The sequence below is a fragment of the Aythya ferina genome (genome assembly GCF_964211825.1).
Source record: "Aythya ferina genome assembly, chromosome: 12".
NCBI classification, from domain to species: Eukaryota; Metazoa; Chordata; class Aves; order Anseriformes; family Anatidae; genus Aythya; species Aythya ferina.
The window spans coordinates 3,514,426-3,538,965 of record NC_140308.1 but is presented as its reverse complement, the minus strand read 5'-3'; the positions used below and the strand labels follow the sequence as shown (position 1 = coordinate 3,538,965).

Below are 24,540 nucleotides of genomic sequence, written 5' to 3'. Positions count from 1 at the left end.
GAGGTGCTGAACAAAAAGTGTGTCGGATACACTGTGGTCACCTCTGCCTGTCAGAGCAGAGACGAGCAGACAAGGGCTGCAGGCAGCAAGATCATTTTACATTTAAGCCAGTGTTTAATTCTCCTAATAGCACCAAGATTGCAAGAGCTCAGAGCCTTACACCGAGGATTAACAGCCCTCCTAAATATAGCCTTGTTGTTGCAGGGAAGGTAAAAGAACAACAGAGTCTCTGAGAACTGTTCTTGAAAAACATTTATTTCTGTAATGGGTTTATAGCGCTGACTTCCAAGCCTCAGTACAACACAATTTTCCCCCTATGCCTAGTTCAGGGGACAATTACCTTTGATGGAATAAAAGAAGCCCCCCAAACAACCAGTTTGGTACCGAACAAACTGTGCCCAGGTTCTCTCTGAGCCTATGCTGTTGAATTTTCATCCCGAATGGGACAGAGCTGCTCTGCTCCATCCCTCAGTTACAGCTGCAGGGTGGTTCACTACCTGAAGGCCCCAAATAACAAAGATGTTGTGTTTTAACTGCAAAAATGGGGGTCATGGGCAGAGAAGGCTGCTAGGATTCAGCTGCTGCTATTCTTGCAGACATTTAAAAAGGAAATCTATGCGTTTCAGTTTCACCTCCTGAGCCCCAGCATTAGGAAAGTCAAATACAAACCCAGAGACCGATGTACACAAAATAGTGAACAAATGTCCAGACATTTCTAAGCCCCCCAGTTTACTGTGCCGTGACACCTCCAAAAAAACAACAAAACCCTCACATTCAGATCATGTTGGATCTTATATTTAAGAGGGAGGGGTAGAGATGTAGCACATAGCATAGCAACTGTCAAGCAATGTTTAAGGCAATTTTATTCCCATTTATTAAGAGATGATTTTTGTTTGTTTGTTCACTTTGTGTTTTAAGCTGCTAGATAGCATCTGAGCTGGACATTTAAGCTTAGACAATTTAATCAAAGTTGGAGTGCACTCAATTCAAGTCGATCTGAGCCTAGATCAGAAAAAAATATTCTTCCCCAAAATATCAGTGAGAACAAATTAAAACAAAAAGAAAATAGTGGATGTTCACAACTTCCCCAAAACTTTCTCCCCTCAGAGACCAGGTTGAGCCCAGCTAAACACACACACACATGCATGCAGACGAAGAAGGACACAATGGCAAGCTGCTACAAACACAATGCTGAATATGGACCAAAGCAGAGTGAAACCTAAATTCCACAGATGCGAGAACATGGACAGAGTTATGAGTAAAAAAAAAATGGGGGGAAAATCAGAACCCCAGAGAGGGATGTTTCATGAGATGGAATGGAAAACAGAAGTCCGCTGTACGCAAAGAAAGGGAGTTCTTAGGTGCACACACAGAAAGCTGGGGATTTCAGTTGCCTCATCTCTCAGTTGTGTTAGTTTGTTGTGCCTTCCCTCTCCCTTCGAGATCCAGGTGATGGTGCCAGGAGGTTCCTGCATTTACTCAGTCTGTGCATCGTAATTTGCCCCCCCTGCTTTCTTCAGCTCATTCTTGATGTAATCCTCATCCAGCTCTTTGTGGTCACTGATCACAAATTCTTTGGCAAAGTTCTGCAAGAGATAAAGAAAAAGACTGTTTAAAAAGAGGATTGTTGTCCAAGTACTCATATAAAAAGGACAAAAGGACTTATCCTGGAGAAATTTCATGTCCACTACTACAGTCACCATCTGCAAGGCCTAATCCTGCCCTATGCAACAGCAATTCCTAGTGATAAATGCCCAGGCTGGGCTATGTCAAGCTTCCTAAGTAGTATGGAAATTAAAAAGCACAGAACTGTGGACCTTGTAGCAGCCACAGACCTTCAGTATGGTTGTGGGCAAGTCACAGATCCTGTTGGTGCCCCTGTCCTTTTTCAGAGCTCTTCTAAAAAAAGCCAGTGCTATAGTACACTACAGTAGTGTACTGCACAGGCTGGTGGGAGGATGCTTTGATTAAAGACGGAGCAAGATGCAGACAGTACCAAGAGCAAATACATCTACTTCAGCAGATTTACTGACCCTTCCTTTGAGCTATCTAATTCACATCATGGCCAAAACCACAATGCTGCGCTTAGACAGGCTTTGTTAATGGGCTTCAGAACGCTCTGTGGTCTAATGATCGAAGTGCCCTTTAAGGACACGTTTATCAGCACACTTGTGTACTGCAGGGCAGCTATCTAGCTCTTGGAATGCTCTTTGCAACTGATGTGAGCTGGGCAAGCCCTAGGCAGCATGCTGTAATGTAAGGCTGGAGACAGAGAAAACCTTTCTTGAAACAGATCGCTGTGAATGGGATCGTGCGGAGCCTTTAGGGCACTTGTCACCACAGTGTCACTGCGGTCAAGGGTTCGCTCCTTCACGTCCCTCTCGCCTCACAGCAAGGGTGCCATGCATGTGTGTGCACGCTCATTTAAGCAAACATGCACATTTGCTTCTTGCTTTAGCATTTTCCTTCACTTCCTAACCACAACTGAAACCATTTCATGCATCTTTCCCTTCCCCCCAGCGCACAGCATGAAAAACACAAGCACCCATCGCTCTCTACATGGCCAGGCACCAACAGCTGATGACAAAACAAAGGGAAATCCCTGCAGCCCTGCTGTAGCATCTCAGGGAAGCAGCAGCACCGGGCCCTCTGGGCAGGGAGAGCCCTATAAGGTGGCAGAGGCTGCCTGGCAGAAGGAGGCGATGTGCTGGGAGATGCCATCATCTTGTCCGGGTCTCCCCAGAGCTGGAACAGCCCCAGCACAACGTGGAGAAGGGATTTCTAATAGGTTTCAGACTCGGAGCCATGGCAGAGCTCTTTATTTGGCAGCGTCTCAAGGGTCTCGGTTTGGGATCACAGTTGGGTAAAGGAGGGGGTGGGGAAGGATTCAGCTTGAAAGAGCCTCAGCACCTCTTTCATGCGGTGGAAAAAATGGAAGGGGGAGAAAAACAGCTCCCTCCCCCCCGCCAGTCTCCCAGGCTGCAGCTGATCCTGTTTCACACTGTAGGAAATCCTCACTACTGAAGAGTTGCTCCGGGGGAGGAAAAAAAAAAAAAAAGCTTATAGCAGCCAGGAGGAGCCTTGTCTGCTCTGCTTTCATCCGTGTTTGGCTTTGCTGGGGTGAGGACAGACAGACGTTACAGGCACTCCTCCATGTCATAGCAGAGCTCAGGGAAAATGGGAAAGAAAGTGTTTCTTCAAAAAAAAAATGTTTATATATATATCCTTTTTTGAAATTGGAAATAGAGGCAAACCCCTGAAAACATCAAATTTGGTCATGCTCACAAGTCTGGAGCATGTGTCTTCCTTCTAGCTCTCCTGTGTGAGATCTTTGCAAAGCTCAGCTCTTGCTGGGACTGAACCAATGACTGCCACCTATGTGGTGCTCACCGAGGTATGGGGCCCCAGGATTTTTGAGCTGAGCCTTTTCAGTTTCTTCTCTATGTATTAACAGGTTTAAGAAAACTTTCACAGCTCAGGAAACACAGGTTATTTGGGACTAGGCGACTTCAGTACTAGTCTCTGACTTGGGTCAGTGACAATTGGGTCAGGCCCAGAAAGTCATTTCTGAGAGGGATTCCACAAAAAATGTGCGTATTTTATAAATGCAGGGAGGGTTTCCTTCAATGCCCAGTCTGCAGAATCAAGCTGCTTCTGAAATTAAAACTGCAAGTCCAGTCATGTATTAATAGCGGGGAACTAAATTACATGTGCCACAAAGTAATTACAATTACTCAAATGTCTTCGCAACTAGACAGCTACCCAGATGCTTCCTGGGTGATGATCTGGGGGCAGCAGCCACTATTTCATGTCGACACCCCTGTGCCACCTTGCAAATAAGGTGGCACAGGGGTGTCGACATGAAGGGTGTCTGAATAATTTCCCCCTTGCAGTTGGCCAGATGGGTTATGTTCCCAGCCACTCATAAATATCCTCTTAGCTGACCCGGCCACCCCTCGGCCAGATTCGTACCCTCGGCGAGCAATCTGGGTCACTGCCATAAATAACTCCAGTTTATTCCTTTCTGTTGGCAGGTGCTGTCAGGGACTTCTTTGGTTCTTTGCACTGGTTCTCACCCACCACGATATCTCGTCAAGCCTGGCCCCAAGGAGAGAAGGTGTTTCAGGTGAGTTTGCTGCCTGGGACTCCTGATTGCAGTATCCTGCTTGACCTTTCCTCAACCATAGCTCCTTCATTGCTCTGAACTGTCCGAGCTCTCCGGGGTTGAGCTTTGTGAAGACTTCAGGGCACAAATCACAAGATGAAGGGAGGCATATAAGTGTTTTAGAGACAGTTGAAAGCATCTGCTGCCTCCTGTGCCATCAAAACAGGAAGGCAGGAGAGACTGTGGCTCTCAGATCAGGGGATCAAACACTTGTGATCAACAGCACCACTTTGCAGTCAAGGGCCATCTTACCCAGAGTTCACTCTTTTCTTGTCCCTGCTGAAACTGCCAGAATATAAAAAAACTCCCAGCTGATTTAATGGGGTCTGATGTTAGCTAAACTAGGCAATGGTCCGTATTTGGCATGACTGTCATCTGCAATTATAAATAACTGATCATACTGAAATGGCTCCTGCAAAGCACCAGGCAAGATCGGTGCTTCAAATTGGCTAACAGCGATGGCAACAGGCATCCGACTTCAGTCAGATTTCTGCTCTACCATCAGATTTTACTTATGACTTTTCTTTTTGGGGTGGGGAAAGTCCCCAGTTCCTCTTCTCTCACACATGACATTATCTAGTGCCTTTCAAGTGAACTGCAGAACCCTTACAGCTGCCTAAGGCACGGTGCATAACTGATGCTTGAGCCCTTACTTTGCTGACAAGCATCTTCATTTTACCTCCTCCACTTCCTTTTCTATTCTCCTCCCCCAGCCCCCAAGCTTTTTACAACCACTGCAAGCCCTGCAAGTGAATTCTGCCCTTTGTATTCATACCAGAGCCACCAGCAGCCTACAGATAACAAAAACAATGATGCCATTTATCACTCCCATTTATCACACAACAGTAACCGGAGTCTTTGCTTTGCCTCTTCAGTCATTGAATGCGACGTAAAAAGTAAGGTTTACACATGGCTCTTCAATACACCTATCTAGCACACGCTTCACCCTGTGCCTGAGTAGAAAAGGGTCATAACTTTGTGATCCAGTCCTCTGTGTCAGCCCCCCATCTGACACTATGGAGACAAAGGGCTCCAACCAGACAGGCCAGGTCACAGAAACAGAGCCTGCATCTCTCCCTGGGAGGCATGAAATTTGTGAAGCCTTTCTCTTCCAGAGAAGTTTATGGAGGAAAAGAAAAGGGTGGAGTAGATTTTCTGCCTATTCCAGGCTCTGAATGTTTAGTATATGGGGCCATAAAATTTCCCTAAGCTGGCCAAGGGAAAATCTGCCTGGTGAAGATACTGTACCAAAAAGATCTAGAGAGGCCCTTATAAATCCCAGCATGTGCAGGCCTCGAGCCAGAAGGAAAATCCTTATATCGTCTACAGGCACATGGCTTCTTAGCAGCTAGGGATGGGGCCAGGCAGTCAAGCAGCTTCTTGCTGTTTTTATTTATACTGGGCCTTGCAAGGGCCTCCACTGATGTTCAAACTCCTCAGATCCACTGTGCTTACAGTCCCTACTCCCATCCATGACATCTCCCATTTTTCTTTTCCAGCATGGTGTGAGTCCTAGAGCTGGGGCCACAGGGAAGAAAGGACACGTGCTCTGGCTGCAGCAAAGGTATGTACTAGCAGGGCTTCCCTAAGTGCAAGGACAGCTCTAAAGTGACAAGTGCCTGCAGCAATACAGCACCACTGCCTTGTACTCTGGCTGCACCTAAACTGAGATCAGCTGGCAGAGTCTAAGTAAAACTCCTCTTTCCCACTAAACTCCCTGCCAATTTTTACACGCACCAGTTCCAGCCACTGGGAGAAGCCAGCCCTAACCTCTGGCAAACATATCTCACAGGAATGGGAACTGCATTTCAGCTGATCTGCAAATTCTTCCTATCTTGATGCATCCCACTGGGAAAGTCACAGGGCTGCGTTTCAGATGTGGGGTGATGGGAGGCTGCTTATCCTGGCCGAAAGATATGACTTATAAAGTTACCGCCCTCGCTAGAAAAGGAATAGGAGTTCTTAATTCAATATCCATTTGGTATGGTCATTACAGTAAACCAGAATAGGAAAAACTGTCAAAAAGTACAATTGTGTTTGCCTTCCCAGCAGAATCTCACTCCCTGTCCTGAGAAAGGCTGTCTTGAAGCCAGTATAGCCAGTAACACATGAGTTTGATTTTCTGACTGCTTCTGACAAATCTGTGAAACCTCTTTCTGTTTGGGCCATTGTACTAACATGAGAAACTCAGTGTACATACATGGAGTTACATATGTTGTATCTGCCCCAAGACCAGGGACAGTAATCCCATAAATCGGTCCTTATGAAGGAGCAGTATCGGTGCAGTGTGGAATCCAAGGGGAAAGAGAAAAATCAACAAAAAGATCTGATCATGAGCTCCAAAGCACGAACTCAGTAAACTTGTTGACATCACTAAAGTCAGGCAAATTCCTCACCAAAAATAATAATGAATAAAATGCCACAAATATTTGCCTACAGTAACGGAGCTGTTTTACCCTGAATAAGATTTGGCAAATAATAGAGCACATGATTTTGTGGGGGCAGGAGTGCTGAAGAAAACAGAGAAGAGCCAAAATTCATGGAAGATAAGACAAATGGGCAAGGGTTGGTCAGTTCCTTTGCTGAGACAGCTCTGCAGGGGAATTCAGTCCATCAAGAACTGAATTCCCCTGAATTCCTCTACACAGCCTAATGAAGGGTTAAAGTCTCCTGGTAGGAAATGCTGTCATGAAGGAAACAAGTTCTCAGAGGGGAAGCAGCACTCAGAGGGAAACAAAGTCCTGCTTTCAGTTCTTCAGCATTTACATCAACAACAGACCCTGGTAGCACTGATTGCCTCCCCCTGGGAGTGCCTGGGTTTGTCCTTCCTCGAAGACAAGCACTGTAACCTCATCCTCCTGCCTCTCCTCGAAGCGAATGGGGCTGCATGTTGTGAGGCCTGACTCTCCTGTACTTAAACCCCACAGCTGCCAGGTTGGACCTCGCAGGAATTTTTATGGCTGAATTGAACCTCACGCCACCGGCTGTTGATAACCACACTGAGCAGCTTACAACAGCCTTGGTTTCTGGGCTCCGGCTGACCTATCTGTGTCTCCTGGGTTTCTGGGATAAAGGAGGTCAAAACAACAGCCCTCAGAGCTGAGAGAGTCTCCTGGATAGATTTGTACTAATGCTGAATGAGCCACAGCTTGTGCATATAAAGAAGGCAAAAGGCAGAGCCAAGCTTACTGCCAGGGGCATAAAAGAAGAGTTTAAGACCAGCTTTGCATGATTTCTTTTACAGCCAAGTGAAAAATATGCCCAAAGCCTTTCTATTCAGCTGGTATCTACTGGCAGCTGTGTAGGGCCTTGGCATGACAGCAAGTGGCTCACAGAGATCAAATCACAGCTGTGCAGAGGGCACAAGGGCTGTGGGGTTGGCTGCACGTGTGGTTTACTGCAAGCCTCCACCAGTTCACCCCTGTGCACAAGACAGGACCTGCTACTGCCAATGGCAAAACTGATGAAGCCTTTTAGTTTAAGTCATCCTTGACTTACTGTTTCATAAAATAGGTTCCTCAGCTGTAAGTGTAGACAATTTTAGATCTAGGTTTAGACTGTACCCCAGAAATGACCTCCCAAACATCTTAAACCATGGTCTGCAAAGCACAGGATGTTGTATGCTTCTGCTCCCAGCACTAGGCCTGTACTTGGCCTAGGCAGAAACTCAGTGGAGAAAAGATACTGCATCACCTTACTCCATGGTTCCACTTACACAGGAAAGCCTCCACACATCAATACCTAGCCATACCCTTAAGAAGTTATAGATAAATACTTTTCTCCGTCCTGCCCTTACTTTCAACCTGCTCTCAGCTGAACTGCTTGGGCCAAGCCTCAGGCTTGTCCCAAGACTTCCAGCTGAGGTGAAGAGGAAAGGATGGAAAATAAAAAGCTGTGAAAAAAGGTTGCTGAATGTTCCTTAAATGCAAAATGCATTTTTTTTCTCTGCATTCCAAAATAAATGCAGTAAATGAATAACCCACTTTCCAACAACACTAAAGAGGTAATAAGGATAGTCCCAAATAAGAAAGACCTGATTCTCAACTAGTACAGAACAGGGGAACTGTACCTGATGAGATGTGTCCCTATAATTTTACAGTTATTACAGCTAAAAATCAATTGTCCTTTCTTCCTGAGAGATTTGCTGTCCCCCTCCTCCGATGACTGGCTGCATTGCTTCCCAGCCACCTCCCCATAGATTTCACAGCATCCCCCTTCCAAGGGACGAATACAAAACCAAGGGCAACCCAGTTCTTCTCCATGCTTTATAACATTTCATCCTTTTGTTCAAAAGCCCATAATCTACTCTTCAACAGTTAATATCCCTTACGTTTTCCTTACGGCAGATGCTTCTGGGGGAAAGTTAATAATCACCATGTGTGAACGCTCTGTATTGTACAGATGCAACATGGTGGGTTTTGCTTGCTAGGCAGTATTGAAGTGTCTCGGTGGAAGAACAATGTCTGTTGGCGTTTGTTCAGGTTTCAGCAGAGCTCAACTGTAGCTCATCAATGCGTCTACAGCGTATCCGAGAATATAAAGCAGATCTCCTCTCACACAGGAGCTTTGGTCTTGTATAAGGAGCTGCAGTTGGCTTTTGCAAATATTACAAGAGAGTAAGCATCCTTCAAGTTTCATGGAGGGCTTCTCAGTCTGAAGAACTGTTGTTCTATAATCCCAACCAATCTCTTCCATAGATCATGAAAATCAAAGTCATTACCTGCTGTATAAATAAGTTTCTTTGTGCCACACTTCCTTTGAAAGACAGCCATGTTGCACAGAGTAAGTGCACCTACGGGTCATGCACATAACTGAAACTGCAGAGAGCCAAATTGTATGAAAAATCTAGTTTCTCTTCAAGATTTAAAAACAAACAAAGACAAATCTCACTTTAGGGTACTGCTTATTCCAAAAGATAAACAAGCACTGAGTCAGACTGGTAGTTTATCATCACAGCAAACGAACTATTTTTCTTTGTATAACCCACATCTCAAATAATCCCTGTAAAAATCAGAAACAAGGATGACTGGAAATATACTTTGGAAGATGAAGGTCAAGTGAACTAGTAAGAGAGAAATAGCTCTGGGATAAATTCCCTCAACTAAACTGCAGGACTTTCCTGTCCTCCTTTATTTTGGCTACCTGTAAGGTCACATGCATTAGAAAAAAGACAATAGTACTACTTTTATCCCACTCCACTGTGAGGGTTCCGTTGTTGCATGTATGGATAGCTATCTTAGTCACTACGTACTAGGATTATGTCATACATCCTTTTTCCCCTTTACATTGGTTTTAAACAGCCAGCCACTAACTTAATTTGCATGAAAAGACTGCCAAAGAAATACAAGTTACTATCTAGCCTCTCTTCGTCCACAGCATCTTGGCAATAGTACATTTGTCCTGCTACACATCTCTACAGTGATAAAAAGTGAATTAAAAATGTCTTCAAAGTAGAACTGGCTTGACCTGTGCCACAGGCTGATCTGTGGAGTTTCTGCATAGCTATCCAACAATATCCAAACAGGACATGCTGTATTCTTTCGTGGTCTTGTAAGATGCTCACAAAGACATCTGTATAAATAGTCTTAATTTCTCTATAACGAAGAAACTTTCCTATGGAGAGATCACTGTTGACCTTACATTCAGAAACACTTTAGAATGGGTTATAGACACGGTTGCTGAATAAAAGTGTACAACCACATATTGCTTTTATATTTTAGTTTAGGTTAATTGGAATATGAAAGCTTTTAAGTAACAGCCAGGAATGGTTAATATTCCACCGGATTATTAACTTGCACAGGCTACTAATCAAACATGAAACAAGTGAAATTGCAAATAATATGTAGCAGACCTAAGAGACAGATCTTAGAACAGCAGTTGGGAATGCTATTCAGCTCCACAGGAATAAACTGTCTAAACATATTTTAAAAAATCTTGGTCTTAGTGACTCTTACATGAGTCATTCATTAGTACCCTATAATTTCATCCCCAGTTGCAATAACACAGTTTCATCTGCCTCACATGAACAGAGACTTGCTTTTCTGTCTCTCAGGTATCATCATGGGAGTCTCTGTTCAGAATGGCCCCCGCAGCATAGTTGCCATTTTGAAAGACTTTTGTTATATTCCTTATGCTTCTTACCTAAAATATCTTCTGTATCATACAAACTATCAGTGGGGAGGGGGGGGGGGGGTCTTCATTCTCATCCTCCATATTGTCTTGTTGCAAGATTCCCAGCACAGCAAAAGACCATTTCTCACGCATTTAAAAGCTGGCCCTAGGTTTCATTGAAACAGCTAACCTTGCTCTAAAAACATCTCCAGAGTAAACATGTTAAACATTAGCATCTTCTCTGTCTTGTCAGCAATTCTTTGTACCCTTCCACAATTCGTGTCTCTCATGGCAGTTGTTTGTTTTCCCTTGCTTTGACTGAGCTTGGAGCCCAACAGAGTGAGCACAGCTCAGCAAGCCCTAGGAGGCCTCAGCAGAGTTAAATGATGTGCTTGGGACAGACAAATTCGGGTGAAGCTCTTCCAAGGTGTGCACTAAGCACATTTATCTTTTTTGCTAATACGCCCAAGGCCAAACAGAAGACTATTCAAATCTAGTTAGCTATTAAAAGCTGTTAGTTAATTGGTACTGATAAGGACTTCAGACTCCAGTTGATTTTCTCCATGAATACATTGTGCAGAGACAAAAGGCATCGAGAGAAAAGTTCACACATGGGCATGGATTTTTCTATTTAATTTTACCTGCTTAATTTAATAGTGCCTTGTTCCTTACCACTCAATGTTATATTATTCTCATATCAAGGAAGCAGATTGGAAACATCTTAATGATGACATGGAGCAGAGTTCATATTCCCTCCTCATGAAATAGTTAAGGAAACCTTAAGCTCAAAGGTGCTTCTTTATGTCTGAGTGCTCAAAAGGCAGATATTACGTCCTCATAGTAAGAAGACAGGCACTAGGAAACTGTCTTCTTTTTAAAAGATTAACCACTAAGATGAAGGATGATCCAATCCTTCTCCCTGTCTCACCTTCTACCGATGTTCGTAGAGCTAAAAGCAATGAGAATTGGTGTTTAGAAGCAGACGGAAGTGGTTACCTGTACTACTTCTTTGACCAGAGTCTTGTCGGTCCCAGTTTTGGCTCTCTGCAGGCCACTGACATCCTCTCCAATCCAAGTGATGAGGGCAAACTTGACTCGCTTGCTCATGGCATCGCCAGTGGTGAATCGGACAAAGCCAAACAATCGAACGTCATCTGGTGGGACAGAGCAATAGGGGTAAAGTGATTAACAACAGAAACATCCCTGCCACACTGTTCTCCGGGGTAAGACTATTGCTCCCAACTTAAAGACCAAGTCAAGGCACTGATACTTCATTATGATAGCATTATTCTAGACTAACAGGGCAATACAGAGGCTCTGCTTATCTGTTCTTTGCTGGCAAGGTACACGTTGCTAGTGTTAGGTCTGCTAATTCCTGGGGTGCTCCAAGGGACTGGGAGGAAGCTGGTTCTGCCATGCCACACTAGTGCACTGCTAGAAAGTCTGGAAATGGCTCAAATACAGTCAACAGGCAGTCCAAGAGCACAAAGCTAACCCCAGTTACACATTCAGCCCAGGATTAACCCAAGTTACACATTCAGCCAGATCACCAATCTGCATTCAGGTCACTGGTCAAGAAGGGAAGAAAGTGATTTCCCAGCCTCCCTCCTACTGGATAGCAGGTTTAGGATCACGTTTTGTAAAATATACCCAGAAACTGGCCATGGTGCAGATCGGACCCTTTCCCGCCTTCCCTTCAGCAACATTTCTTCCTCACTTGTAGCATGAGCTTACATGAAGGAGACGAGGAGAGAAGAAGGAGCGAAAGAAAATCTGCAACTGCTCCCCCAGATGTGCTTTTCTATTCCTTCCTAAGCCCCACAGAGAAAGACCTTGGATTTTAAAACTGTTCTGATCTTTGCTTCACAGCTGGTTTCTGCTATATCAGGCCAGACTAGGCTTATTTAGTCTGGCCATATGTGTAAAAACCTTGTAAACTCCTTGTCTCGGGGACTTTGTTCTTTCACTGCAGGGTGACTCATCACCCGAGGCAGTCGGACGCCTTCATGATCACTGGCACTTGGAAATTGTGTGATACCATCCTCTCATATCCCCAGCCCCGGTGGCAAGCAGGATGCTGGAGCCTTCAACCAGGATTGTGCAAAAACAGCAGAACAGATGGACAGTTGTGCAATCGTGGAATATACCTAATCATAGCTACTTCATCTGTTATAGGCCACTCAAGACCTTTTTAATGAAATGAGATGACTCAAAATAGAAGAGCAAGCTTGCTGATTGAAAAGAATCATGTTAATTCTGGTTTACGCTTGTTGTGACCAGTTCAAAATGTTGCCTAGCTCCTCGCTGTCTTGACTACTGCTGGGTGAGAACACAGTCTCCAGGTGTAGCAATGTCTGCCAACATCCCTTTCCTTGGGTCCAGCCCCTGGAGCTCCAGGGAATGAGGAAAAGCAGCTCTAAATTGTGGATCCCTAGAAAATATGCTGCTAGAAATCAATACCAAAAAAAAAAAAAAAAAGAAAAAAAAAGGCCAAAAATGAAATGTTCCTATGTTCTTTAAAAGCTCATATATCTCTGAGATTCTTAAACACTGTGTTTTGCCAAGGTTTTGGTAAAGACAACTTCCTTTAATGAAAGATGTCAAGGTTTAATGCTTAAAAATAAACCAAACCACCTGTGTTCTTCCTATTTTGCTCTCTAGATATTTTTTGCTACTGACAGGGGACTACTGGGGAAAACTGAAAAATGTATGTAGGGGTCTGTGAGCCTGTAAGAATGTTTAAAACAAACTCCTCTAAAGATTTCAGATTTGAAAGGAAAGAAAGAAAGAAAGAAAGAAAGAAAGAAAGAAAGAAAGAAAGAAAGAAAGAAAGAAAGAAAGAAAGAAAGAAAGAGAGAAAGAGAGAAAGAAAGAGAGAAAGAAAGAGAGAAAGAGAGAAAGAGAGAAAGAGAGAAAGAGAGAAAGAGAGAAAGAGAGAAAGAGAGAAAGAGAGAAGAGAGAAGGAGAGAAAGAAGAGAAGAAGAAAGAAAGAAAGAAAGAAAGAAAGAAAGAAAGAAAGAAAGAAAGAAAGAAAGAAAGAAAGAAAGAAAGAAAGAAAGAAAAGAAAGAAAGAAAGAAAGAAAGAAAGGAAGGAAGGAAGGAAGGAAGGAAGAAAGGAAGAAAGAAAGAAATCTGATTCAAAAGATAAAAATCCACATGGATTTTCTGAAGGAGAATAAAAGCCACGTGTATCGACAGCACAGGCAAACAAAACTTCTCACTCGTACCCTATTACCGGCAAGTAGAAGAAACCCACGGTGAGACTCCCGTTCCTGACAGTAAATCCTCTTGCTAAGATTGATTAGAACAATAAATGCACCGACAGCCAGGAAATACCAAGGTGAAGAGAGACAGTAAATCCCCAAACGTTACTATTAACAGTTCTGTGGAAAAAAACCTTGCTTTCCCAGATCTGATGCTAAAGGAGGCCACGTTTTGCTAAGAATTGTACTGGGGTTCCTATGGGAACCCAGTGCTGGAAGGCACTTTAAGGTCATCAAGTCCCGGCCCCTACAATGCTGTAAGTGTGTCGCAGCCCTTCTCGTGGACTGATCACCTCCCACCTCGACTGTGTAGGGTCTTGATCCCTTCTCCTTCCAAAAACTATCACAAATTCTGAGGGCTGCTTTGAAGGATGCCCCTTTGTAGTAAACATAATGCAAAAATATAATGAATGTGAAGAATCCCAAGCTTTTCTGCAGTGTTTTCTCAAATCAACACATAAAGGAGTTTGAAAGGATTTATCTGCCAGCATGAACTTCACTTTGAGGTGAGCCCACAGATGGCTGGAAGCAGGTTTCTCTTCCCAGCAGAACCGTTCGAGTGCTTTCCCGTCCTGCCTGAAAGCAGCCTGATCTACAGCAGCTCTGAGAGCCAAGCCCAGCAATTCCCATGGGCTTTTGCCCATTAGATCACCTAGTGCCCGGTGACTGAGCAACTCTTACCTCGTCTTGTCAAGTCTCACAAAGTTTAATGAGCAACTGAAGGTTAGATACGGGGCTGAGTCACCGTCTTTGGCAGAATCTACCTGGGGCAGGTCTACCTGGAGGGGTTTCAGAATGAGTCCAAAGCTTGTTCAGAGCGGTAGCAGGATCAACACTGCCAGCTTTCCTCTTTCACAGCTGATCTGCTCTGCCCTGCCACATCACCTCACTACACTGCAAGTCCTCGATGCCATCAGTGGCAACTCTGCAGGAAACCCCAAGGCGTCAATATTCTTCCTTCTGCCCCCAACCCCTTTCAGAAAGAAAACCCATCACTTACACTGGTTTGGGGAATTTGCTGGGTGTTGGGGGTTGTCCAACAAATCAGAGGGAGACAGCAGATTTCCTCTGCAAGAGGAAATCCTGCCTCGCTCTACACAACCAGCTTCCTTGTCACTAAGCCATGGGTTTCAGGGCAGAGAGAATCAATTAATAATATTAACAGAGCTGGGAAACAGCAGCTTTATTTGAGAAGATCTCACAAGTTACAAACAGCAGAAATTAACCTTAATTCGTACTAATATCACTATTCCCCTAAGTGTTGTAGAGCAAGGCAATAGGGCTATGCAAACAATTAAAAGTACAATGAATGCCTTAATGAACATCACTTAGTATTTTTCTCCAAAGCTCTTACTTATCAGTAGGCAGGATTTCCCAAATATACTGATTAAGCTGCCTGTGGCTGTCAACAAAGCTTGATGCTGAGCTGCAGAGATTTCCTTGATGGAATTTCTTATTTTTTTCATCCACTCAAACCCTTTGTTTCAGCTGTGCTAAAAAATTTCCCATCGGATTAAAATGCACTGACTCATCAGTAAAAGAAATTAGCTGCGAGAAAGAAACACACCATCAAATTTTCACGGTTCTTTGTCTTTGGGCTCTGAACAACCAAGCCAGAGACGTGCCAAGATAAGGCCACTGCTCTCAGCATCACCTGCCTGCTAAGTCAAGGTCAGATACAGCAAGGTAGCTCATAGCAAGGTTTGCTTTTGTGGTCTCCCCAGCACTGAATTACTGATAGTGTATGACAGCTTTCGTGAAGGATTTATTGTGTTTGTTTCAATTGTATTCATTTTAGATTCATTTGCCAATTTTCTACCTCTTCAGTCACCCTTTCAGCCACGTGGCTAAAAGCACAGAAAAAACCATCCCTACCTCTCAGCACACTGTTATTTCCTTCTCTGATGCTGTAGGGAAGCCTGTGCACCTCTGATGATGCCCTGCACCATGCAGACGTGTCATTAAGTCATCTAGGACAAACATGTAACCTTTGACCACAGGACCGTAACCATGGGGGCTGTAGCTGGGGCAGCCACCCATTTCCCTCTCTGCTATTTTAGCACAGAATTGACCCAATGAGTTGCTCCCACCGAAATTAATGAGAATACTCCCTAAAACCAACTCCCGTTCATTGCTAGGGACATCCCCAGCCCCAGCTGGTGGCCAGGAGCTGGCTGGCAGACATGTGCCATGCAGGCTCACAACGTGCAAAGAGCACAGGGAGGGCAGCATGGCCGGGACACGCTGCAGACAAAGCCAGTTTCAACTTCCCACAGCCACCACCGACCCCAGGTCTTCCTTTAAATAGATATTAAGGGAAAGCAGGCAAGGCAAACATTAAGGAGGAAAAACAAACCCAGTAGGAGACTGACTTACAAGGCCCATTTTAGCAACTTAAGATGCTGCCAAGTACAGATAAGCACCTATCTCATTATATGGCCTTGCGCATTTTTACAAATCTTTCCTACAACCTAAGGTGCCAAAGTAATCTTGGTGATCTGTCTCTCAAGTCTTAGCTCCTAAATTTTATATACAGGCCTGGGTTTACTGGACAATTGTCACGAGCCAGAAAGATCTTGCGTTTGTATTAGAAGCTCATTTTATGTCTTTTTTCTTCCCAATATTTTATGTCAACGAGGAATGATTTTATAGGGTATTTATTTCAGACCGAAGATGTTCAGCTCTTCCTCATGCTGAATGCACTGTGTGTTTTTGGTCTGATCTTTGCAGACACATGAATAACTATCCCGTTTCATGCTGTCACTGCAATTATTTATCTGGACTGAGGCTTCCCCAATAGAAGGCTCATTATTTCTTTTGTCAGAGATGCGTTGAGAAACAACTGTTCACATGCAGCATGGGGAGGAAGCAGTCAAAAACAGTCTTCCAGCCTCTCTGCTACTTCTTGACAGCATGCACATGGAAAATTAAATAAATAAATAAAAATAAAATGAACTACAGTCAGAGACAATGCAATGCTCTGCTGCTTTGTAATCTGGAAACTGAACCCAGCTGTCCAGTGCAGTCAGGTATTACGGATACACACAAAAGTTTAGGCGGATGTTTTTGACTGCTGAGATCTCAGTCAAATGTACTTTTCTCAGCAGCAGCATCGCCAGCCCAATTATGAGACTTAGAAAACAACAACAAAGTCCAAGAGCCTTGACATCCTTCCGTACAATAACCTTCAACTCTTATCTGTGTTTCTGGCTTCAAATCCACCAGCTCAGCTTTTTGCTTAAGAGCATGCTCACGGCATGTACCACCAAACACCAAATTAAAGCTACGCCTGGAGCCGGGCCATCCGCAGAGGCAAGAGCTGTAACTGTGAAGTCAAATGGATCAAAAGCCTTGAATTAAGCCCTTGTTTAAGGCAGAGGTAATCTGCGCTGTTAAGCCCAACCAAAACAGTCCTTAGCCAGAAGACACAGGGGGTGTCTACTCTGTGTTTAATGACCCTGACACAGTTAAAATGTCCTCAACTTACGGTCTCCAGACTCTCTGGGTCAGACAAAGGCCAGAGCAGTCACGCAGGGTGGTCATTACATGGGGCTGCAAGGGGAAGTGCCATCGGCAGCCTCCTTCTAATCTCCTAACAAGGACTTCACTGTGTCAGTGGTTTAAACCAACCTGATGACTTTGTTTTGGAATAGGCTGGAGGAGAGGTGTTCAAACATCTGGGATGGCCTTTGGAAGGCAGAGAAGACTGCTGCCTGAGGGTATAGCAGTGCTGCAGCCTCCCAGCCCAAATATCTCAGTCATGCTAAGGCTGGGCACAGCCCTTGGCATGACACTCACTGATGTGCCAAAGTCCATGGTTCAGGCTGTGTTTGCAGCACAGGTGTAGTCCCAGGACCCTGAACAGAAGGGCACTGAAAATGCTTCCCTTACCACATTCAGTCACAGTCTCCAAACAACGGAATAAGGAAGGGAGACTTTAATTACCCAGTTCCTTAAGCTCTTCTGCTCGTACACAAAGCTGGGCAAAAAGATTAGGAAGAAAAAGCCCTGAGCCCCGGATGCATGACGTGGTTCTGATGCATGACACACACCTGGGAATGGAGCAGGATGGGCAAGGAAACCTACACAGAACAGACCAGGTATGGCAGCAGTCCCCAGCTCAGGGCATGCACCTTACTGCATCTCGACCTGTCCTGTGCTTGTTGGGCTGCAGACCATGGAGCCTTGCTGCAGGTTCACAGAGTTGGCTTCCAACATGGTCTTTACAAACTGCTACTTCCATTAAAAGAAGCAATTTTAGGTAATTTCTTACTTCACCCTTTGTCCTCAACCACTTTTGCTCCCTGAGGAGGTCTGCAGAATCGGTAATGGGCTGGGCCATGGTCTGCATGAAAAGGGTTATGTACGGGGGAAATCAAACTCAAAACACACCTCTGCTACCAACAACCCCCTGCAGCCCTTCCCAGCCTCTGTCACTGCACAAGACAGATATCCACCACAGGCAAATGCCTTCCCAGCTGGTACAAAAGCCCTTCTTGGTCTCCGAGCCACAACAATTAGCACACGCTGACACCGCCTGCTCTGTAATTTAATGCCCCGGAGGGAAGCAATATGTACAGCACACCAAAGGTGCTTTTAATAAGAATGCTTATTAGAGAAAGCAGGGGACACAGCTGTTTGCCACTCAGAACAGCACCAAAATGGATGGTGCAGTGAGTGGAGCAGAGCAAGCCCTGTCTGAGGGGCTCGGTGCCGCTCTGCATGCTGAGGTTTTCCATTCCAGCTCGCGCTCTCACCTTCAACCACCAAATTATGCTCAGCTTCTACCAGAGGCAGCTGCAGCACGCTGTGGCTTTCAGGGCAGTGTTTTTCACAAAACAGGAATTTGAAACAAGGAAGGAAGTTTATTCTGATGTCAGTTGTTTTTTTTTTAACCTTTAATCACATTTTCTGAAGCTGTTCGCATTGATAGCAGCCCTTGTTCCCTCCAGCAAAATGTAGAAGGAGATGAGATAGGAACAGGAGGGAAGCGATGTAGCAATAGGGAGGAATAATATTTAGTAGCTCTTCCCATCTCTTCCTACTCCTTTTACTGACTCTGTTTCAGCAGAAATATTCCAAGCAGCTCTACTTCATTTGGCACCTTTCTTCCAGATGGGAAGCCAAAGCTGCAACTGCTGGCATGAGCCTTGGGTTTTGACCATGGATAGTGGTCCAAGTGAAGGGCAGCTGCACGGATGGAGGCACCAAAACTCGTGTCTCATCCTTCCCCAACCGCTGCCCTTAATTCGTGGGTGGGGTAAGATCCTTTCTGGCACTCAGCCGGGAGCCTGGTACCTGAATTTCCCTGCTCCTCCAAGCCTCAAGCAGCCAGGCTCCAGACGAAGGTTTGGATATAACCTCTTGCTTCTGGTCTGCCAAGGAGCAGCCCGTGCCAGGTGCATGAGGAAAGAGGGAAAGGAAGAGAACCAAGCAGCTATGAGGGACTTGGCTCCACATCAAAGGCTAATAGGTTACTTCTACCCCACTGATGCCCCTTATTTAACTCTTCCCTTTCCATACTTATGCCTCAAACACGCGGAATTTCCTTTTTTGCTGTAAAAATGCTTCAGTACTCAGGCCAGCTTGCCCCTCTGTTGACATAAAAAAAGTTTCCTTAAACTCTTGTCTGCTTTAATACCCTATTTTATTAGGGTTTGACACATGCAAGCGTTGGCAAGAAAACAAAACTGGCCATATTCCAAAGTGCAATATGTGCCTTCAATAGCTGTTAGACGCATCCTACCCAACCCAACCAGTGACTGCTCTCTGCTCCTTATCCACTCGACAGAAGTATTCCATCTGCTGCAGAAGGGACAGGAACTGTTCCTGAAGAGGGTACTGCTCCAGAACAAACATTAAATATCAGTTCAGACAGAATAAGAGATGAGCTCCTTAAAAATAAGGAGAAAAAGTAAACAGGGAAGGTTCCTCTGCAAGCCTCAGATGTCTGGACACAGTGGAGATATTATCCCAGCCACAGGAAGAGACAGAGAACAGGGCACTGATGCTGAAGCTGCTGACCTACTGGGAAAACTACTAACCCCCCAGATAAAGTGGGCAGGAACTTCAGAAGTGCAGAGCCCAAGGTTTCCCGGTGTGCTGGGTAATTGCTGTTTGCCTCAGGTTGCACATGGAGAGAGATGGGTGGGAAGGAGTTTTTGGGGTACAGGTATCAGCACTTCTGACATCACCTCTAGGAGGATTACTTTCAGTTCTGAGGTCCCAAGAGCAGCTAGAATCGAGTAGCTGTCTTAATCCTGGCAAATGTCAATTTAACCCACTTTTAACCCAAATTAACCCACTGCAAATGTCAGAGCAGAGCAGTCTCAGCCCTTTTGATTTAGTGACTCCTTTCCAAAGACTACAACGTATTTCTCTCCTGTGATATTTATTGACTGCTCAGCCCAGCCCTGCCCTCATTAAGTTACTGGAAGTCCTCCTCTCCACTCCATAAAATAGAGCTGAACCCTAGCACTGGAAAGACCAACTGGGACAGGCACCAGCATCTCCACGGATGTGGGGCTCTGACTGCAGCGCCTCCGGGGCTCACCACACCTTGAGAAGAGAGAATTGCTCAATACACAGTTCCTTTACAGTGCAGACACATCACTCAAGAATTACAGATTAACCATAACACTTGGCTGTAGAATAGCTGGATGAGGGAGGCAGGCTTTGTCAGTTATAGGGCAGTACGAGTTACAAACGCTTTATACCTCATATCACTTTGCGATATCGTTAAGCAGCCGCCAAGACGGGGAGAACCACACAACCCCCCCCCAGAAGTTATTCCGCGAGAAATCAAAGCGCGCTTTTGTATAAGACACATCAAAAGTCAAGATCGGATGAAGTTAAATATTTGCCCGCTTATTTTCGTTCTCCCCAGGCTTTGTTTCTGCTGTTAATCAGCCACATCCGACAGTTAAACAATCAGCTGCCACGTTTAAGGCGAGGGCCGCAACTGGTGCGGTTGTGCAATGCACGGCGGCGATTGTTCCTGGGCTGTATTGTTCCAGCCAGCCTCTGCCTACCCGCTCTCACATTTCACGTTCTTAAAAAATCTGAGCAACCTTCTGTCCGCGGTTACTTGAGCACGAGGAGCAGGGTTTACAGAAGGATTTTATTGCGGAATATTCTGTGCGGCTGCGTTTTTCCAGCCCCCGAAACGGAGCGTTTCGCTGCTCTCCAGTGAGAGGCTGTGCCTTCGAACTGCAGTGCCGAACAATGGGAGCCTTGCTAAGCCAGCCTCGGCTCTTGTTTATAGCTGGGAAGGAACGGCAAATTGTGGAAAGGGGGGAAAAAAAAAGCCTGGAGGACCTTAGGGCTAGGGGTGAGACAAAGGACTGCAAGGACTACGGACTTGAGTGAGTTGCTCTCTGTGACAGCAGAAGACCCAGCCGTGCAGGACAGGGCACGGGGCAGCAGCGGCGGCACAAATTGCAGTTTTCTCCCCCAAGTTTTCTCCCGTCTTTTTCCCCTTTGCCCTGGGCAGCGAGGAATGCCACTCGTGCCAAAGGCAGCGAGAGGGAGCTTACCTGTGCACTTCCTTTTGAAGGTTTCATAGTCTACCCCTTGGTCTCCGGGGACGATCGTGGAGCCGTTGTACTTAAATGTCACCCTTTGGGAGAGGGGAAAGAGAAGGGGGGAAGGAGATATTTAAAAGTCAGGCTTTGGGGATGGGGAAAGGAAAAAGGGGAGAAGGAGATATTTAGGAGAAGGGGGGAAGGAGATGTTTAAAGTCAGCCTTTGGGGATGAGGAACGGAGATATTGAGGAGAAGGGGGAAGGAGATATTCAGAAGTCCGCCTTTGGAGATGGGCAAGGAGAAGAAATTTAAAGGCTGCCTCTATTATATTCCAAGAAAAAAACCCTTTGGAAAAGGGAAAGGGAGGACGGGGTGGCCCGGGGGCAGGGGACAAGGAGCGGGGCAGCAGCGGAGCACCGCTGCCTTTGCGGGAGAGCGAGGGGGTGCCCGCGGCTGGGCCACCTACCAGTTCACCTCGGTGGCATCGTCCCGGACGAGGTTGTACGCCTCCCTGCACGCCTCCTTGTCGATTTTGGTGGCCATGGGGACGTCTTGGAAAAGGGGGAGGGAAGGGGGGGGTTGAGGGAAAGGGGGGTGGCGGGCGGGGAGGCGAGGAGCTTGGGGCCCTCCGCCGCCGCCTCTTGCTGCTGCAGCACCGCGCAGCCCCGCAGCGCTCCGCGCAGCGCCCGGTCCCGATCCCGGTCCCAAACCCGGTCCTAACCCCGGTCCCGGCCCCGGTTGCTGCTGCTGCTGCTGCTGCCGCCCCCGGCCCGCCCCCGCCCCGCCGCCGCCTGCCAATGGCTCGGCGGCCTCAGCCCGGCCTGCCCCCGCCAGCCCCGCCCGGGCTGCCCGGAGATTGGGGGGGGGGAATAGGGGGAAAAGGAGGGTTTAGGGGGATGTGGGGGGTATGGGAGGAGGGTTTAGGGGGATGTGGAGGGGTATGGGGGGAGTGGGAAGTCGTGGGGGGGTATTGGGGGGGTGTGAGGGGGGCGTGGAGGGGGTGTGGGGGGTGTATGTGGGGGTATTGGGGGTGGGAGGGGGGCGTGGAGGGGATGTAGGGGGTGTAAGGGGGGGATGAGGGGATGTGGGAGGTCGTGGGGGGTTATGGGGGTGTGAGGGGGGCGTGGGGGGGATGTGGAGGGGTATGGGGGGCTGTGGGGGGGGTGGGAGGTGTGTATGGGGATGTGGGGGGGGGGGTGGGTGTACAGGGGTGTGTGGGGGTGATGGGGGGGCTGTGAGGGGGGTTATGGGGGTTATGGGGGGTATAGGGGTGTGTTTTGGGGGGCTGAGCGCCTGCGTTAGGCTCGCCGCGGTGATGCGCGGTCCGGCCGCCGCTATTTTGGGAGCCCGCCGTGCTTGGCCAGCCCCCGGCGGCAGGAGGAGGAGGAGGAGGAGGAAGAGGAGGAAGAGGAGGGAGGAAGGAGAAGCTCGGTGCGGGATGGAGCCGGCGGGGGGCGAGCGGTGGCCCCGGGCACAGCGCGCTGCGGTGCCGCAGGCGGCCGGGGGCTGCCCGGGGGCTGCCCGGGGGTCGGGGCCAGCAGGAGCCGGGCCGGGGGCTGCTGGAGGCGGGGGGGCATCGGCCGGGAGCCGGGGGCAGCTCCGTCTCTGTCTGTCTGTCTGTCTGTGTGTCTGTCTGTGTGTCTGTGCGGCCGGGCCCCTTTCGGATGGAGCGATCTCCCCCTGCCGGGCTCCGCTCCCAGCGCTGGGGACTTAAAAAAAAGAGTAAATGCACCCAGGCGGCGTCAGCCCGCTGCTGGGGGATGCTGAGCTCGAGGCAAAATGATGAGCTTTGTCTGTAAGCCTGCGCCCACAGAAGCAGAGATGGGTCCTTGGCTTAGCAGCACGCAGCTTCACAGAGATGTCACCAGATTTTGTCGTGCCCACAGATTGGATTTACAAAACAAGTACCAGGGTACACCTTAGCAGGCTTCTACCAAAACCTGTCAGGCTGGATTTTTGCGATTTTAATAAAAAATGCATCCCGTGGTTAAAAAAAATATTGCTTTTATTTCAAAGTTTGCAATGCAATGTTATTTCACAGGAAGATGTTGAATGTATGGTTTGTATGTGTAAAGTCTGTAGAGTTAGGAAACCTCATTACCACAGTTACTCCGTGCTTCCAGAGACCTTGGGGAACAAGATCACCAGTGCGTGTGTTAACTGTAAGATCTATCATTTACTGCCGCACAGCACGAAGCCCTAATCCTATGGATTGTGTAAGAAGCAGGCAGCCTCTTCCAGAGTCCCGAATGACGTAAGGCTTGCTGTAGCATCAGGGCCCAGAACAGGAGCTTATTGCTGCAGTGCCTCCCTGTGATCAAGATGAGGTCACAGGAACAGAGAAATATTCCTGAAGTCAGTACAAGTGTAGGACACAGCATCTGCGTGCATCACACAGTACCTTTGCAGACTGTAGACTCTAGATGATACTATAATCACACATTAATAGGTCTGAATTTCTATTGATTTTCTTTTGGAACTGTCGTTAGGAACACTCTTTCTTTTTTAAAAGCCTTAATGCTGACCATTATCTGCCTTTTTTTTTTCCATAGTCTGCATTTATCATCCTTTGGCACTACCTCACTGCTATTTATACCCGTAACAACTGCTGGTTGTCCTTGTCTCTTCTAACTCGTTCCTCAGCTCCTGATGTTTCCTAGGGGAGAGGTGGGTGACTGAAATGTCATTTCCCTTAGAAGGAGAAAAGCTCAACCTCTTTCAGGCCTCTGTGACCCAGTAGATGCAATGTTCAAATTGCATTCATTAGGAACTTTGTGGTTCATGCTTTTAAGCGACATATTCAACCCCCAGAAACACATGCCTTCCTTGTGGGACCAAACCTCTTCTCTTTGCTTTTTTGTCTCTGACACATTGTCATTGACTTAAAAGAAGCACATGGACTCCCTAAAGAAAATGCCTCCAGCTAGCATGAACTGCTGGATAGGTGGACTGATGTTCAGCTGAGCAAACAGGCTGGCTTTGCTTAGCTGTGGTGCCCTGGGAGGTCTGATGTTCTCCTGTTCATTCAGGAAGAGGCAGCTATGAATTTACAGATCACAGTCCGCATTACGGTTGACACCAAGGTAGCTTTTTTACTCAATCCAGGAGCTGAGGATCTTTATCCTGGGCCTCCACAGTTACGAGGGATACAGGAGAGACCAAAGCTACCAAAAACACGTCTGTTCTTCAGAATTGATGATCCATTCGATTAGTAGAAATTCATCATCATCTCTGCTTTATCTGGGATAGGTGAAGAACCATCAGAGCTGGCTGGACACAACTGCCCCAGCTCTTGGAGTAGCCTCCTGCAGCAGAAGGCTGGATGATGGCACAGTAGGTAGAGGCACTAACATCCAAGGCAACCCTAGCACACCGCTTGTTTAAAATGCTGCTGCTCCGTGCTGTACACATCCTCCACCAGTGGGATGTGGGACATGTGCCCATGCTGGGCTGTCCTAGGAGCATGTGGAGCTTCGA

The 24,540-nt window shown here is 46.7% G+C and overlaps 1 protein-coding gene across 1 annotated transcript; it reads right to left on the bottom strand.

Annotated features, from left to right (window-relative positions):
• Nucleotides 1-237: 237 nt before the first annotated feature.
• Nucleotides 238-21,769, bottom strand: COTL1 (coactosin like F-actin binding protein 1). The gene is made up of 4 exons (XM_084533131.1): nucleotides 21,530-21,769; nucleotides 21,075-21,157; nucleotides 11,273-11,430; nucleotides 238-1,586 (listed from the first exon to the last, which is right to left on the bottom strand). Exons 1-4 carry the CDS (start codon nucleotides 21,604-21,606, stop codon nucleotides 1,476-1,478), a joined length of 429 nt encoding a protein of 142 aa, XP_084389257.1. The 5' UTR covers nucleotides 21,607-21,769; the 3' UTR covers nucleotides 238-1,475.
• Between the last annotated feature and the right edge of the window lie 2,771 nt (nucleotides 21,770-24,540).

Coding starts and splice junctions, on each gene's coding strand:
- COTL1 (XM_084533131.1), bottom strand. CDS start 21,606: ATGGCCACCAAAATCGACAAGGAGGCGTGCAGGGAGGCGTACAACCTC. Junction 11,431..21,074: donor CTTCAAAAGGAAGTGCACAG/GTAAGCTCCCTC, acceptor CTGTCCCACCAG/ATGACGTTCGATTGTTTGGC. Junction 1,587..11,272: donor TGGTCAAAGAAGTAGTACAG/GTAACCACTTCC, acceptor TATCTCTTGCAG/AACTTTGCCAAAGAATTTGT.